General features: G+C 50.8%; 1 protein-coding gene across 11 annotated transcripts in view; it reads left to right on the forward strand.

Annotated features, from left to right (window-relative positions):
- MAP4 (microtubule associated protein 4) overlaps window positions 1–14,830 on the forward strand; it is a 90,491-nt gene that overhangs the window by 67,817 nt on the left and 7,844 nt on the right. For 5 of the 11 annotated variants that reach the window (XM_015852720.2, XM_015852721.2, XM_015852718.2 and 2 more), the window contains 7 exons: window positions 2,472–2,572; window positions 3,371–3,583; window positions 5,166–5,343; window positions 8,390–8,449; window positions 8,591–8,916; window positions 11,256–11,384; window positions 12,700–12,792. In XM_015852720.2, the coding sequence (XP_015708206.1) occupies window positions 2,472–2,572; window positions 3,371–3,583; window positions 5,166–5,343; window positions 8,390–8,449; window positions 8,591–8,916; window positions 11,256–11,384; window positions 12,700–12,792 (1,100 nt within the window). The remainder of the gene's footprint in view (window positions 1–2,471; window positions 2,573–3,370; window positions 3,584–5,165; window positions 5,344–8,389; window positions 8,450–8,590; window positions 8,917–11,255; window positions 11,385–12,699; window positions 12,793–14,830) is intronic. The other 6 variants (XM_015852724.2, XM_015852723.2, XM_015852722.2 and 3 more) reach the window with 5 other exon arrangements.

The following is a 14,830-nucleotide window of genomic DNA, read 5'->3' on the forward strand; positions in this document are numbered from 1 at the left end:
CCTTATTGCTTAATCTATTTCTCTTAATGGATTTGCTGTTGATGACTCTAATCCGTATGAGAATTCCAGGGCTGTTGCAGTGAATGATGTTTAGCTCAGCTTAGCCCGCTGATATCCCTCGCTGGGGATTGGGGCTGAGCTGCGTGGGGATGTGGCTGCAAATCCATCCTGGAGCTGGCCCAGGCCAAGGACGGGGTGCAGACCCCATAAAGTGGGGCGGGTGGGACAGGAGGGGGTTGCTGTAGGCTGTGGTCCCCACTGAAAGGCTCTTTGCTTCTTCTTGCTCCATCCCTGGATGGAGCCCTGGGCACCTGAGCTGTGTCTGGGTTAGGGGCTGGCAGCCCATGGCAGGAGTTGGAGCTGGATGGTCTTGGAGGTCCCTTCCAACCCGGCCATGCTGTGATTCTGACTAACCAACAAACAGGGAAGAAAGGAAAGCAAGCCCTGGCAGAGCTGACCTTCTCAGTGCATGGTTATGTGGTCACTGCTCTCACCTTCCCTTTCACTTTGGAGCTTTTGCTCACCATGGTAGCAGGAAATAGAAATACTTGCTTGTGGCCCTCAAAGATGAACATAAGGGGTCTTCCTCTGTTCCTTTTGACTTGGAGAATGAATTTTTGGGAGTACTTCTCTTGCATGAGTTGCTGCGTGGTGCTTGGGAAATAGCCAGCCAGGGCCTTTGTTCTGCATGAGTTCCATGAGAACAGGGCGGTGTGGATGAAATGTAAGAATTCTGGCAGGAGAAGAGAACCAAGTGGGCAAAAAAAATCCATCCCTTTGTATGTAAGTCAAATATTGGAGGAGCAGCCCCATGGTGTGGGAATCTTGGGGGTACAGGGATGGGGCATCCACAGCCTCCTTGGGCAACCTGTGTCCACCAGCGCTCCAAGGAGGTCCCGTGTGCTGTGGCTGCTCGGAGCCCATGTCCTTGGAGTACTCCTGAGGTTTGCTGCCATGCAGGGGGAGCTGAAGGGCTCCTCAGTAACTCTTGCAGACTAATGAACGCATCTGATTAAGGTTTGGCAGCTCTTCCCAATATTCCCCGCAGTGAGCACAAATTCCCAGGCAGGTCAGTGCTCCGGATGGCAGAGAGCACCCTCCTCATTAAAGGGTGGGTGGCAGCGGGCGGGCTGGTGAGCGTGTTGGGCTGGTAATTACATGGAGGCAGCACAGGATGGTTCCTCTGCCATCCACAAGGCTGTGTGCGGGTGGGACCCTTATTGGGTGGGACCCCCTTATTGGGGCTGTAACGAGCAGAGCCCTCAACCATCTGGGTTCCTTCCCCCATCCTCAGTGCTGTTCCCAGGTGTGGGTCCATAACTTGGGCTGTCACTCCGTGTGTAGCTCCATCCGTTGGTGGTGCTGCTGTCCTCCATTAAAGATCTGTGCTCTATTGGTTGTGTGGGAGCTCTGTGCTTGCCCAGTTGCTTGGGGTGTTTGCTGGGGCTGCTCACGGGTGACCTGTCCTGTGCTCTGTAGCTGGTGAGGTAACATGGAACAGTTTGCTGTGATGCAAAAAGCAAGCAAAGCTTGCTTCAATACTTCAGGTCCCAAGCAGATGAGCAGCTTCTGTTGGGTGGCTCCAGGTTTGCCATCAGGGGAGAGGTTTTGTGCACCACTGAGTGCACAGCAGTAATAACAGTGCAGGGCTGGAGGGTCGTTCTCAGTGGTGACTGATGGCACAGGGGCAGCTTCCAAACACAGCTCTGCAGTGGGAGCTCTGTGGGCACAGGGCTGTGCTTCCACAGCACACTGACCAACAGCAGTCACTCCTCCTGGTGTTACCGTGGGTAAAATGGGCAAGGGAGATGTGAGGGTTATTGAAATTTGGTGAGGGAGAAGAAGTAGAAAAGAGCCAGCATAGATCAGCTGCAAAGCAGGGCTTCATGGCACCGCGGAGCCATCTCTGAGCAAGAAAACAGGAAGAGAATCATCAATTTTCCAGAGGCGCAGAAAACAACGTCCCACTGTTGGGGTTGTTGTGCTGCTGTCCATTGGCTGCAGACAATCCCTGGCCTTGTTGTAGGAAGCGGCGTCCAGCACTGATGGGCTCTGTCTGAGCTGCAGGTGATGGAGGGATGAGCAACATGAGGCTCAGTGCTCTGTGCTGGGAGATGGCAGAGCTTCGTCCCAAAATGTGATAGCATTGGAGGATGGGGAGGTTTGCTGGTTTTACTTAACGCAGAGGTTGCCTTGGGCAGCTGGATTTCCTTCATGAGCCGAGCAATTGGGTGCTGATGGCGTCTGGACGAGTGTGTTGGCCTCATCCTGTAACAGGGAGGATGTTCTTCCTCTGGGTGTTCTGGTTTGGGGGAAATATTCCCAAAAATAGCCAAGCCATAACCGTTCCAATTCTGTCTTCTCTTCTTACGGTATTGAATAGTAGGGAAAAAGGCTTCAAACAAACCACCCAGCAGACCGAACCATCAAAAAAGGCTCAAACTGACATCTCCATTCTTCTTTTCTGCCAGCAAAACCAGAGGAACCCAAAGCAGCCGACGCCGTGACGGGGAACGACATCACAGCACCCCCCAACAAGGAGCTGCCCCCGAGCCCCGAGAAGAAGACGAAGGTAGGGCTCCTTCACCTCCACCCTCTTTGCTTCCACACTGCCCCTTTGCTGGCCTTGCTGCTTCTTAAGCCACAGCCACGAGTTCTGTTTTCTGAGCCGCCATTGGGGAACCGTTTTATTGAAGCAAACGCCCTCAGCTCTGCAGTTGCAAACCCTGTAGCAAAGTTGGCTGAAAAAGGGTGTAATGATTTGGGGTGAGCTTTAATTTCAGAGGTTTCTCTGGTTGGCACCTGCGACTCAGAAGTGGTGGAGGTATTTGGTAGCAGCCGTGCTGCTCCGATGCTCTCCTGGTTGACATTATATTTATGGTGTAATTTCATTACAGTTAGCATGGGGAGGTCCTGCTCAGGGCCCTGTGCTCCCTGGCCTTCGAGCTGCTTTGAAGCATGGCAGAGCTCTGCCTCCAGCCGCCTGCAGCCCTTGGCACAGCCCACACTGCTGCAGATAGCATGGGGCTGCTGGAGCTGATGGGCTCAGCTCTGCATTTGCCATCAGCCGTATGCACGTAATTTGGAGCAGCATCCTGCTTCCTGCACGCAGCACTGGATGCCAGGAGCAGCCATCACCAATCCCAGTTTTAGCAGCGCTTCCTTCTGTTGCTTCAGATGCTGCTGCTTCGTTGCCATCTCCGTTAGGCTCAGAAAATAGAAAGCTAATTCTTTTTCTTTCATTTTAATCGCCATTTTCTTACGTTCTTGCAGCTTGATGTTTCAGTTTACCGTGCGCTCTTTATTTTTGTTGTGTTTTTCTTTTGTTTTCTTTCGATCCCGGATTTTGCTTTTTGAAAACCCATTAAAGCCTGCAGCATCCACATCATCAGTAAAGCCCACGGCAACGAAAGCCAGGCCTGCGGCCGCCACCAGCCCCAAGCGGCCGAGCTCTGCCGCTCCTGGCCCCCACAAAAAGCCCAGCAGCCCCACGGCGGGCCCTCCTGCCTCCACCACTCCCAAGCGCCCAACCAGCAGCGCCACGCGGCCCTCCACCCTCACTGCAAAAGAGATTAAGCCAAAGGTGAGTACTGACGTGCTGTTGTGGGGAGCTCTGAGAGCTTCACGTGCCCACAGTTCTGCCCAGAAGTCAAAACTAGTGCCGATGGTGGAAGGATAAGGCAGCAAATGTGCTTTACTGTGTTAGAAGGCGTGCAGTTGTTGGGCAGTGAGAAACTGGCACTGCCCAGACCTGTGGGTGCCCATCCCTGAAAGTGCCCAATGCTGTGGGGGGGATCCTGGGCAACCTGAGCTGTGGGGCAGCCAGCCCAGGGCAGACAGTGGGGCTGGAACAGGATCCTTCCAACCCAACCATTCTGGGATTCTTTGGCTCTTTGGTCTTAAAGACCCCTTCCAACTTAACCCAACCATCCTATGGCTCTGTGGTCTTTAAGGTCCCTTCCAATGCAACCCATCCTGTGGCTCTATGATCTATAAAGACCCTTCCAACCCAACCATTCTGTGGTTCTGTGATCTTTAAGGATCTTTCCAACCCAACCTGTGTCTCTATGGTCTTTAAGGTCCCTTCCAACCCAGCCATCCTGGGATTCTTTGGCTCTGTGATCTTAAAGGACCCTTCCAGCCTAACTCAACCATCCTGTGGTTCTGTGATCTTTAAGGTCCCTTCCAACTCAGCCCATCCTGTGCCTCTACAATTACTGGCATCAGCTTCCAATAACCCACATAGAGCATCAGGTCTCAGGCCTTTAGTTCTCACAAAGGTGAACATGAAACTTGACTGCATTCCCATGATTTTCCTTGTGAACTGTCACAAAGCACGCAATATATTTCTCTGTTTCTCTATTACTTATCATTTTGAGATAGAGATACACTGCAAACCCAAGATAACTGTTAAATCCAGGCAGAAGCATGGGAAAGCTGAATGGAGCGCTTCAGTATTAATATCGAAGGGGGAAAAACAGTTTGACCATTTCAGTATCTCCCACTGATTGTTTTTGTATGAAGGGCTGGAGACTGGATGATCTTTAAGGTCCCTTCCAGCCTGTGTCCTTCTACGCTTCTATAGCCATTATTAAACTGTGTAAAGACAACTGGTACATTTATGGGCTTAGCAAACATTGTAGGTTTGTAATTCTCCTCTAAGAGATCATCTGTGCACAGTTCTTAAAGTGTTCCATCTGGAAGCTCATGTAAGGCACCCACGCACAGTGTTAGCATCAGGGAATGTCCCTTGGATCTTCCCTACACTGATTTATGTGGCCTTTCTGCATGCTGCAGACCTGGAGCATACAGGCATGGAAATGTGGGGGATCCCTCCCCAGCCCTTCACATTCAAACCATGTAGGAATGGAAGCAGCTTTTGCCTGAAATCCTGTTGATATTTAGGTGATTTTTAGATCTACTGAATTTTCTGCTCTCATCAAACTTGACAAGTGGAACTTTTCGCCTCTTCTTTTCTCTGCTCAGTACATGTTTGAACAGGGTCCTATCTGTGTCTTACTGGTGTTCAAGGATTTACCTTCTAGACTTAAGAATACCTTCTACATGAGAAAAATAAACCCGTTTAGTTCATGCCTTCTGTTGGCAGACACTTTGAAGAGGCTGTCAGAGGGCTGCTGGCTGTAACAGAACCTGTCCATTTCCAGGTCACAGATGCAAAGAGCCCGGATAAGAGGACCTCACTCTCAAAGCCTCCATCATCCGCTGCTCCTCGTGCTGCTGCCAGGAGCACCACTGCTGCTCCTCGGACAACGGCCTCCTCCCCTGTGACTGCAGCTGCTGGGGCGAAGAGTACCACTGCCTCCCCACCCAAGAGGCCGACATGTAAGCATGCCCTCATTTGTTTCTATTTCTATCCAGCTGCTGGTTTTCAGTGCAAAGGGATGTGTCAGTCACGTAGCAGACTGCAGCTTTTTGCCGTGTTCAGTAGCCGTGTTGTCATCACCCTGTGACTCCCAGTTGATTGAAATCAGTCTCTTGATAAGCAAGCAAGGATGATTCGGGGTTAATGCAACTACTGAGTGTGTTTGATTAATGAGGAAGGACTCAGCTGCTGTCTGAAGTCTGTCTCCAGTTGGAGTCTGGTGGCTTTTCCACTTGACCAAGGGTTGGAGAGCTTGGAAATCACATCAGCTTCACCCGAAACCTGTGTCCATCCAGGGCACTGCTGCCATGAGGGAGCTCCCTGTGAGCTTAACACAGCCAACACAGCAGCATGTTGGCCTCCTGAAGGCATTATTTTCACCTGTCTTAATGGTTTAAGAGATTTAACTTTGGGTGAAAACGTGTTGAAGTGTTCTCACGTGGCTGGACCTCATCATCACTTACCAGAATGCCATGGTAGTATAGAATGGCTTGGGCTGGTTCCAACCCTTAAACTTAGCAGTGAACTTCTAAGAACCAATGCACATTACATGCTTTGCTCTATGAGTCCCAGAGCATGAGCTCATAACCCGTATTTCCTGACAGAGAAATGGTGTAACTGTGCAGAAATATGTTACACTGGATGTACATCCCACGCTTCTTTTGCTCGGGGGGAAAATGTGCTGAATCCTGTGCAGAGGAAGTGTTGCACTTTGCAGGAGCTGCATATCTGAACTCCTGTGGACGTTCTGTTAGGATTCGTTTTGTTTGCTCTGTTATGCAAACTGCAGCACAGAATGCTCGACACATTTTAATGAGTTCAGCTGAGTTAATTCCTCCTTCCAAAACCGAGACGCAGACAAAGGAGAAGTGTCATCTGATGACATCTGAAAGGAGATGGAGTCACTGGTGCAGAGACAGAGGGAGGTTGTTCCAAGTGACAAGATGTGCAGCGGAAAGGACTCCTGTGCTATTGAGGGTGTGGGACACGGCCGGCGTGCAGAGGGGAAATCGGGGCGGTGATGGAGACTTGAGGGCAGCTGGAGGAGCTCCACCAGGAGCCTGTCCTGGGTCTGGGAATGCTGAAGGGAGGCAGGGTTGGATGAAGAGCCCCATTCCATTTGCTCAAGGCCAGCTTGCGTGGCACCCTGGGCACCTCCTCTGGTGTTTGGTTTGGGGTTGGCAGCCCTGCCTGCAGCACTGGATTGGAAGAAGGTGGTCTTTGAGGTCCCTTCCATCCCAGCCCCTCTGCGACCCTATGAAGGAAGGGAGGCTTCTTTTGGAAGGGGACAAACTGTTGGTGCAGTGAAGGGTGAATAGTGCTGCAAAGACACGAACCGCTGCAGGTCAGGCAGAGCAGATGCAGCTCCAAGACGATGCTCTGATGGAGAGGGTGGAGAGCTGGGTCTCATCACATGGGCTCTCACAGCGTAATGTTAAGCCAGATAATAACTTCTGGCTGAAGATGGCATTTCAGAAGGACATCTGCTCTTGATTTTCACCTTTTAAAAGCCAGACCCTGCCACTTCCCTGTGGCTTGCCCAAATGTTTTATCATTCTCACTGTATGAAGGTGTGGATGGTGGCTTCTTTGGAAGTTACGTGGCATCACTTCTTTGGGTGCTGGCGGTCACTCTCCATACCAGAGAAGAGCTGTGAGTTATAGTCAGTGCTCGGCTGATTTGTTTATCTATATTTAGGTTTTCCCTCAGTGTGAAAATGATTTCTGTTTGTGTCGGACCACCTCTCTGTCTTTCCAATGTCCTCACCCACCATTTCAGACCATTTTCCTTGTAGCTTTACCAGGTCTTCAGCATCACACGCTGCTGATGTGAGTGTGGTTCCAGCTCCTGGTCCCTGCTGCCACAAGCAGAAACAATCACAGCTCTTTATGTGTCAGTGTTTGCTCCTCACACCCTCATTCCAAACACTGCCCTGCCCTGCTGCCACCTCTCCCAGTCCTGTGGTCTCAAGGAGGGAGATCCATTTGGTTCAAGAGGGCCTTGTTACATGGTTGGCTTTAATTAATGTATCTGTCCTTAAGGCCTTATTAAATTATTCCGGTGCGTTTCATCTCATTAGCTTGTGTCTTATCTGTGGTGTTTAATTGAGTGCTTTTAGCAAAGTCTGGGTGGAATGATCCAGGCTGACCTGACCTATCATTATCTGACCCCTTTTTCTGTGCTGATGTGCCATGAAATCCCCCCCCCCAGCCCCTGGAAAGTACCAAAAACTGTTATAGGAAATTAAGCATTCTCGTTATCAACTCATTCAAATAAGGATCTGTTTGTGTATTTCAGTCCATGATTTTTACCTTGATGGATTTTGTGTATGGTTTTGTTCTGCTTTGAGATAAGATGCGTTCCTGGTTTAGTGGCTTCTGCCTGTGTGGGATGTAATCAGGTCAGCATTGCTGGGCTTTGCCCAAAGGCTCATTGCCACTTGAATGATTGATTTTGTATTTATACAGTTATAACAGGCACCAAAAAGTGCAGTAACCTCTGTGCAAGGAAATTGGCACTGGTTAACATTGATCTACCAGTGACTCCAAGGTTATGGGTGGACAAATGTGAGTTTGTTTTTGCTGTTAGTTAAAGACTTCTGAAAGCAATGAAACTGGGGCAGATGAACGTAATGTTGGAGTCAGTGCCATCAGATCCTGGAGGTTATTTTAAGAACAAAAGCAGTCGGTGGTGACCCCTGGGGGAGGCTGTGCTGCTCACCCGAGCTCATTGACTTTCCCCTCTGATGTATCATAGAATCCAACCCCCTGCTGTGTGCAGGGTCACCAACCAGCAGCCCAGGCTGCCCAGAGCCACATCCAGCCTGGCCTTGAATGCCTGCAGGGATGGGGCATCCACAGCCTCCTTGGGCAACCTGTTCCAGTGCATCACCACCCTCTGGGGGAAAAACTTCCTCCTGAGATCCAACCTGAACCTCCCCTGTCTCAGTTTCAAACCATTTCCCCTTGTCCTATCAGTGCTAACCACGCATTCTGCATTGGGCAGCCATCAAGACTGATACGAAGCCTGCAGATGCCAAGAAGACCATTGCAAAGTCACCATCAGGTAATTCTGCTGTTTCCATCCAATCAAATCCTCTTTGTTGGCACCGCTGTGCTCCTTCATGGCCCTGGGGCACTTTGTGGCTGTGCCATCTGACCTCCCTCCTTTCCCCCCATCCCTCCAATGTCCCTGTGCTCATTGCAGCAGACCTGGCCCGCCCTAAGAGCGCTGCTGGAAGCACTGTGAAGAGCAGTGCCACCACTCCCACCACCACCACCACTACCAGCACCACAGCTGTGCCCGGTGCAGCCGCCAGCCGCCCCAAACCCAAACCTGCAGCATCCAAACCAACCACCACCTCCAGCACCACTGTGGATGCAAAGAAACCACCTGCAAAGGCTGCAACCAAACCCAGCGCTGCCCCCAAACCGCTGCGCCCGACCAGCAGTACTTCTGCTCCCGACCTGAAAAACGTACGTTCCAAAATCGGCTCCACGGATAACATCAAGCATCAGCCTGGTGGAGGAAAGGTACGTTTCTTCCAACTTGGTAACAGTGTTCTCTCAATCTGTAGCTCTGAAGCGTTATGGGCGCTCGTTGCTGGTGTTGGTGGCTGTATCCTCGCTGCTCTTCTCGTGTTTGTGCCCTGCAGAGCTCCTCTTTGGGTTCTTGGTTTGTGCACAAGGCACTAACAAAGCAGTGAGCGTGGTGTACAGAAGGGATCCACCAGAAAAGCCTTCCTGGCGCATGTACAGGAATTCACAGTGTTGTGGTTCTGCATTTGCTGTACATCCTGACATAGAAAGTAATTGGTTTTGGGAGCTCCAACCTCGTCTGTGTTGCAAAATGTTGCCTTTGAAAGGAGGGTTTGAGTCTGCTGGATGGCGCAGAGGTGAGGTAACGCTGTGACACAGGAAATCTGGATTCAGGAGCACGTCCCACAGAGCCTTTCCCAGGTGTAGGAGCAGAGACTGTGGTCAATGTGTCAGACCTAAAGCTGAAGTTAATCTACATCTATTGCTCTTACATAGAACCATAGAATCACTATGGTTGGAAAAGACCTCTAAGACAAGTCCAGCCATCAACCCATGCCCACTAAGCCATGTCCCTATAGGAAGGGACTTCCAGGACATCTGTACCCACACCAACCCGAGGATCATGCTGTGAGCTTTTGGGGTCCCACCAACCTGGTCACCGGTTAAGGATGGGATGCAAGTTCTCCACATGCAGCTGCAGCCCACGGGGTCATAAAATCATAGAGTTGTTAAGGTTGGAAAAGACCATCAAGCCCAAGCATCAACCCATCCCACCATGCCCAGTAGGCCATGTCCCCAAGTACCACTTCTGCCCTTGGGATGAATTATGGTGGCCACAATAAAAGAAGCATTGGATGAGCTGTAGGGAGAAGTATGTGCATAGGTAACACTTGAGGCTGTCCATCAGCAATGAGCTTAAATTGCATTTTCACAGTGTCTGCCACGGAAATGGTGCAGGTTGGGGATATGCCTGTAGCCCTCTTCTGAGGGCGCTAGTGATTCTGTGGATATGCATAATCATAACATCTTTATTGGATATTGTCTAGCAGGTGCACCCATCATTGCCCGACAGAATGAGTCAGCAGCTTGCCTATAGTCAGAGGGCTTCAGATACCACAGAGTGGAACAAATTCACCCACTTAACTTTGCTGCAGCTCTGCTGGAACGAATAACCCAACCAACAGCTTCCATCTGATGCCAAGAGAGCGCAGTTGGTGCTGGGAGCCCAAATCTCCTCTTTGGTACATGGAAGTCAGGGTGTTCTTTTGTGGGGTTGTGTGTCACGAGGAGCATCAATGTGTGCATGGAATTACTCTGCAGAGTTACGAGTATGTGAGCTGTGCTCTATCACAGTGTGGTCCCCTGAGCTTGGAGGTGGGGGACAAAACAGTTTCTGGAGGTGGCAGTAAGAAGAAGTGCAGAATGTTGAGGTGAGCAGAATAGGGGCCCTTCCCAGTACAACATACTGCGAATTGAAACCAAACTGATGTTCAGAAATGCCTCTGGTGTCTGCTCAGAAAGGACATTTAAGGCTATTCTGTGATTTAAACCATGGTGGGCTTGCAGTGCTCTATGGCTTGCAGGGTTGCTGCGTTGGTTTGAGGGGATGTGTTTTCACGTTGTTTGACTGCCCTTTGTTTTGTTGTTGTTTTCATAGTGGTGGTAAATCTGGCTTTTGAGGAAAGTTGGTTTTTTTTGTTGTCTTCATTATGCTGGATGCTTCCAGAGCATCAGAACGCCTCTGTGCTGAGTGCTGAGGCTTTGCCTCCTGGTGGGTCAGGGAATGCAGGATCCCTGCTGGCAAAAACAGGCTCTGCTCACCTGGATTCAGCAGCAGAAGAGAGGATATTCTCAGGCAGTTGGTGAATTTTTCTATAATTGTACATTTTAATTCCATCTTCTGTTTAATGGGATTAGCTCCATCCACCTGCATTGGGTTAGCTGCAGAATTACATCAGCTCTTCATCCCCAAGCCTGAGTCCAGTCGGTGTGGGGCTGAGTAACCCGAGTGGGAGCACAGCTGTATGTGGGGCCAGAGCTCCAGGCAAAGCAGATGTGCCAGCAGTGTGCATCCCCCAGGTCTGCACGGTGCCACCATGGGAAGGAGGTGCTCCTGTGCTGCTTTTGGGTCGATTCAAGGTTGGGGTCGCTGGTTTCAGTGTGTGATGGTGTCCCCTTGGAGACCTGTCCGTGGAGCTGGGACAGAGCTCTGGGGCTCGGGAGGTCTCTGGGGTTGGCAGCTGTGCTGTGTGTGTGGGGAGCTGGGATTCCCATGCTTTCCTGCCCATGACTTTGCTGTTGCTGGTTGAAACCATCCATTTGTCTCCATCTAGGGGAAGGTAGAGAAAAAGCCAGAATCAGCCGCTGCTGCCCGAAAGTCTGAGCCCAATGCAGTCCCTAAAATGGCTCCAACTAAAACAGCCGTAACAAAAGAGGGTGTCCCAAAACAGCCCAATGGGAAAGTGAGTTTCTTTCAGACTTTTCTCTATGGAAGATGAAGGACAACATTTCCATTTTGAGTCACTTTCCCTTCTCTTAAGCTCTCCTGCTTTCTCCTGTCAGTGTCACTGTCCCTTGCACAACACTTCTCCAGCTCCTTCCTGGGATGTTCTCAGTAAACACGTGGAGATCACGATGCTGATGATGGCTCAGTGCATTCTGTGAGCATTTTCAGAGTAGGGTTCTCCATCTGCACTTTTAGCTTTAATTTTGAGCCAGAAGACCCTTAGGACCACTTTTCCCTTAAGACCACTTTTCCTACACGTCACTCACTTGGAACCAGGGCGAGAGCTGCAGTTCAGTGCCATGCATTGCCATGGATATTGCAGAGCATTAAGGGCTCTTCCTGCAATGTTTCCTTCCACTGCCTAGTATCACAGCTTGGTATGTTGGGCAGCCACCACTGCCCCAGCTCAGATGGATTCAGGGAGAGCCTGTAATGAGCAGACAGGGTTTGTGCTCCATGGAAGGCAGTAAATCGACTTGAACTCAACAACCAAAGTGCATTTTTCAGAAAGGGTTGCACTGAATCCAGTCTTTCTGAACGGGACGAGTTGCTGGTGGAAACCTGTTACAGTGAGAGCGTTCCGGTGCTTCCTTTTGTGCTTTGGGTTCATCACCTCTTTCCAGCAAGTGCTGTGGGGTTCAGCTTTTGCCACGAGGAGGGCTGCCCAGCGGCTCCCACTGAGCGCTCGCTGTCACTAACCCCATGTATACATGGATCTGTCACTCTAACTCAATTAACCCCTGGGAATCAGAGGCAGCCCGTGTAGCGCACTGCTTTGGGATTTGGTAAAAAGTAAAGTAATAAGAAGTCCTACTAGTTTAAAGGATAAAGAGCGCATCTCTTTAATGACTGTAGGACTCATCGAATCAATGGGTGGGAGGTTGGGCAGCCTTCAGTGGGATGCGGGCTCTCTCAGCTTTACTGCCCACAGGTGCTGGGGGACATTCCCAGCCCCGCAGGGTGAGCACAGCCCCACTCCGGCCCTGCTGGACATGGCAGCCCATGGCTCTCCTGGGTGACTTTCGAGGCCCATCCACTCCTCACCTCCCCGGGCAGTGCTACACTCTCACACTAACACTGTGTGTGCAGCTCTTGTTCTGTTCATGTGTTCACTTCTCTCTCGCTCTCCTCTCCGTTGCTTCCACCCCTGTTTCTGCAGTTGGTGTGAATTTAACACAGCTCCGTGTTTGTTGCCGTTCGGAGCATCCTCTCCATCCACAACGCTAACCGGTCCTCTCCCTTGTGTTGTTTTCCATTCTGTAACATTCCAGGTCCAGATAGTCTCCAAAAAGGCGAACTACAGCCATGTTCAGTCCAAGTGTGGTTCCAAGGACAATATTAAGCATGTCCCTGGAGGTGGGAATGTAAGTATGGACTCTGGGCAAGCTGTCTTTCTACTAACTCCCGCTCATGTACTGTGTTTTTATATGTCGGTCCCATGAATGCTCTGTTCCTGCAGAACGGTGTGGCAGAATTTCAGGGCATCTGCAGACAGTGTGGGCTGGAGACCCAGTTCCCCATCAGTGGGTTCTATGGGTGGGTGCTGCTGTGCTGTAACAACTGCAGCTCCTGACCTATTTCTCGCCTCGTTTACGCTATATTAATTGAGCGGATGGAGATGTGCACGCTGCTGACCTCAGGAGCTCGTGTACTGTGGATTCCCTCTGCAGTCAGTGGAGGCTCATCAGTCCCTGACCTGCTTCTGCTGTCTGATAGTAGATGAAGTGAGGTGTGCTGAGTCAGCTTCATTTCCCTCTGTGTCTCACAAGAAGGGAGACTTCAGCAGAGGAGGGAAAGGCTGGGAGTCAGCCTTGGAGCTGCGAGTAGCTTCTGAATGTAGAGGCTGCTGTAAAGGCTGCTGGTATCTCTGGCAGCAGAGCTGAGCTCGGTGGGTGCGAGGCTCATCATGGTGTATGTGTGCTTGGTTTGCTGGGCTGTATCCTGGATCACCTGGCAAAAGAAGACACAGTAACTACACAGGTGCGAAATTATAGAATCACAGCATGGCCTGGGCTGCAAAGGCCCACAGTGCTCATCCATTCCAACCCCCTGCTGTGTGCAGGGTCACAAGCAGCAGCCCAGGCTGCCCAGAGCCACATCCAGCCTGGCCTTGAATGCCTGCAGGGATGGGGTGGTAGCCTGGCAGACACAGATGGTGCTGACTCCGCTGTCTTTGTGGTGGTTTGCAGAACCACAGCAACTGGATGGTTCCAAAAATCACCAAAGTATTCAGCACAAAGGGCTCTCTCTGTTGGTGTGTGTGTGTGCTGGGCTGAGGAGCAGTGCCAGCACATCTCGTGCTGCCTGATGGCTGTGGAGCTCCAGATGTCTCTGTCCTGTGTTGGCACTCAGTGCTGCGGTTCTGTTGGACACCAGGCTCAGCAATGCCAGCCCTCAGGTTGGTGCTGAGGCTGCTGCATCACCAGTTAGAACCACAGAATCATAGAGTGGCCTGGGTTGCACAGGCCCACAGTGCTCATCCAGCTCCAACCCCCTGCTGTGTGCAGGGTCACCAACCTGCAGCCCAGGCTGCCCAGAGCCACATCCAGCCTGGCCTTGAATGCCTGCAGGGATTCCTTCCTATTTCCATCACATCTGATAGAAATACAGTGACACAAGGATGGATTTCCTGGGCAGAGCCTTTCTTCTGCTTTAGTGCTTCCCCCCTTCTTTTAAAGAAAGCAAACGTAAAGGCTCAGATTTTCCAGCATGCAGGTAGAGTGGGTATTGATGAAGATTTAATCAGGCAATTTGGAGTTTGCACATGGTTTCCCTACCCTTTGGCTTCAGCTCCATAGATGGATGAGTAGATGGTCAGAGATAGAAGACGTACCAAGAGATGAGGGTCACACTTCTACCAGCACCTCTGCGTGGGGCATTGGAGTCTAAACTGTACTTGGCAGTGGGGTCTGAGTGTTTGGCTGTGCAGGTGCCAGCCCTACTCGTCTCCCATTGCAAACTGGACACAGCGACTCATGTTAGAGTTGTTACACTTCCACTGAGGTAGAACTGTTTGGATCCCCAGGAGGCATCAGATGATCGCATGAAATGAGAGACACCGGGGTTAACTTTGGAGCAGGGGGAGCTGCACAGAGGAGCTGTAAGGACTCAAGCTGGGCTCAATGCGTTGCACTGAACCCGTGGTCAGAGAGGAAATGTTTTTAGAGCAGAAAGACCCCAAACCAATGGCACCTCACCTGCACCGCTGTGCCAACATAGAGAAGATGCTTCTCCCCACATTCAAGCCTACGTCTGTAAGAGTTGTGTTCGAACACTTGGCTCATTATTGGCTTTGAGGATGGTTTACTGAGCATGAATGTGTCACGATCGTATGGTTGTATCACCCTAGATGTTTTTTCCTGAGAGATTTTCTCTGCCAGTTTCAGATCTCTGGTAGAGTGA

The sequence above is a fragment of the Coturnix japonica genome, chromosome 2 (assembly GCF_001577835.2).
Source record: "Coturnix japonica isolate 7356 chromosome 2, Coturnix japonica 2.1, whole genome shotgun sequence".
Classification (NCBI taxonomy): Eukaryota; Metazoa; Chordata; class Aves; order Galliformes; family Phasianidae; genus Coturnix; species Coturnix japonica.